The following is a 2,316-nucleotide window of genomic DNA, read 5'->3' as shown; positions in this document are numbered from 1 at the left end:
TTTGAGCGTGGCCGTTGCCAGTACCGCCTGACTGGCTCCTGTAGGATTTTCGAGCGAGATCGTTGCCAGTGCCCCTGGACTGGCTTGTGCGGGTGGCACATAAAAGACACCATTTCGAGCGTGGCCGTTTTCGTGCGGGTGACACGTAAAAGCACCCACTACACTCTCTGAGTGGTTGGCGTTAGGAAGGGCATCCAGCTGTAGAAACTCTGCCAAATCAGACTGGAGCCTGGTGTTGCCATCCGGTTTCACCAGTCCTCAGTCAAATCGTCCAACCCATGCTAGCATGGAAAGCGGACGTTAAACGATGATGATAAATACATATATATGTATGTACGTACATATGCATGTGTGTATGTGTACGTATATGTCTGTGTATAGAATGTACATATATATATATATATATATATACACACATGTATATAGATACATACCAATAAGTATATATTGCGACAACCAATATAATTTGCACATTTAAGTATTTGTCGTCACATCCAGTCAATATTATTTCATTTGTTTTTAAACCCCTAAACTGCATATTAACTCATATTTGAACTTCAATTTTAGGGGAGGTGAGGATCAAACTGAAATGTTGTAGGACATATCTATTAGGTGTATCATCTCCATCTATATCAAAGTGATTCATATGCGGGAAATGGTTCAGAACCACTGATTCTGAGAAATGGAAACACCTGGACGTATGAAGTGAGCTCAAAGAGACAAAGAGACATGTTCTGTGCCAAACTGAAATCCAGGAAGTTAATGAAGAAAAACGATTTATGGACATGGTTGTTTGTAAATCTTTGTACGGAAAAAGACACAGTTAACGTCGGACTATTTATCCAATAGAAAGACATGGGATCACGGTTTCTAACGACTTTGATCACGGGTTTGTTATATTAGGTCTAAACGACAAGCAAACACTCGGTGCCAAAACTAGGCTGATACTCCGTCGGTTACGGCGATGAGGGTTCCAGGTGATCAGATCGCCAGAACAGCCTGCTCGTGAAATTAATATGCAAGTGGCTGAGTTCTCCATAGACACGAGCACCCTTACGTAGTTTTCGAGGAGATTCAGCGTGACAGAGAATGTGACCAAGACTGGCCTTTTGAATTACAGATACAACTTATTTTTGCCAGCTGAGTGTACAGCAGTGACGTGAAATAAAGCGTCTTGTTTACGGCCAGCCGAATATTCTAACCATTTAGCCAGGCGCCATCATTCGGGGCCAAAGAGGACAAATCTCTCTCAAACCGGCTGTTTTCATCAAAAATAATAAATTAAGACGGACTAATTGGATAATGTAGCACTATATAAAGAAACGGAATGGTCGTGGACGGAACGTCTACGAGAGTTTTTGAACATCATCGGCGCGATAAGGGTTAGCCTGGGGTTAAACGAAAGGAACGTCTACGTGGTCGCACGAGCTGCTAAAAATAGCAGCCCAAACTACATGTCACTACCTATCATCTTTAAATGGGTAACATATCTAAGTTACATATATTATATCCGGATAAAAAGATGGGATGTCCACGGTTGGAATGTTTTTGATCGTAAGTCTATTTCAATTAAGGCTGACCGAGACCTAAACAAGTAAACAAACACTCGGCGAAGTGAATCGTGCTACCTGGGTTACGAATCCCAGTAGTGGTAGTTCTGATATATATAATAACATGAAGCAAAATCCGTCAATGTCAAACACAATAATCAAATCTGTTCCATGGAGAACCTTTTAAATAAATCTTTAATCTTCAGGTTTTAAAGAAACCCGATATTTTATAATTAATAAAATTAAAAACCTGTAATTGTCACATGTGGAAACAAAACAAACTCACCTGGCATATTTCTTCTGTGGCGACTTTCAGTACGAGTTGGTCGAACTGCGTCGTTCCAACCGTGACAAACACTGTCTTATTCTTGTTGTTCATTTTATAAACAGACAGCGAAAAAAAAAAACATCAATACAGTTGAATGTAAAATTAGAAACGAACTTCTAAAACGAAATACGTAGCGCCATTAAGAGTTAGTACTTTGTTTTCGTACTTTCTTTTGTTTTTGTCGATAAAAATTTAAGTTTTTGCTTCTTTTTTTTTTTTTGGAACGTTGGAGCTTGATTTAGATAAGCTATAAATAATAACATGTAAATATTGAGTTTAAAAATTCCTTTAGCTATAAAAAGTCGAAAGCTGCGCTTGAACTTGAAACCACATCTTTTGTAAACATCACAGACCTTCGAGTTTTTGTATCTAAAGGGCTTTTAAGACAATATTTACACGCTATTAGTTATAGCTTTATCTACTTCAAGTTCCTACGTT

The 2,316-nt window shown here is 38.8% G+C and overlaps 1 protein-coding gene across 1 annotated transcript in view; it reads right to left on the bottom strand.

Moving 5' to 3' along the window:
- LOC106872311 (UDP-N-acetylglucosamine transferase subunit ALG13 homolog) overlaps positions 1 to 1,995 on the bottom strand; it is a 7,633-nt gene extending 5,638 nt beyond the window's left edge. The window contains exon 1 of the mRNA XM_014919252.2: positions 1,837 to 1,995. Within this exon, the coding sequence (XP_014774738.1) occupies positions 1,837 to 1,929 (93 nt within the window). The 5' untranslated portion in view covers positions 1,930 to 1,995. The remainder of the gene's footprint in view (positions 1 to 1,836) is intronic.
- Between the last annotated feature and the right edge of the window lie 321 nt (positions 1,996 to 2,316).

Source organism: Octopus bimaculoides, chromosome 14 (genome assembly GCF_001194135.2).
Source record: "Octopus bimaculoides isolate UCB-OBI-ISO-001 chromosome 14, ASM119413v2, whole genome shotgun sequence".
Lineage (NCBI taxonomy): Eukaryota > Metazoa > Mollusca > Cephalopoda > Octopoda > Octopodidae > Octopus > Octopus bimaculoides.
The sequence above is the reverse complement of the archived record's forward strand: the minus strand, read 5'-3'. Positions and strand labels throughout refer to the sequence as shown.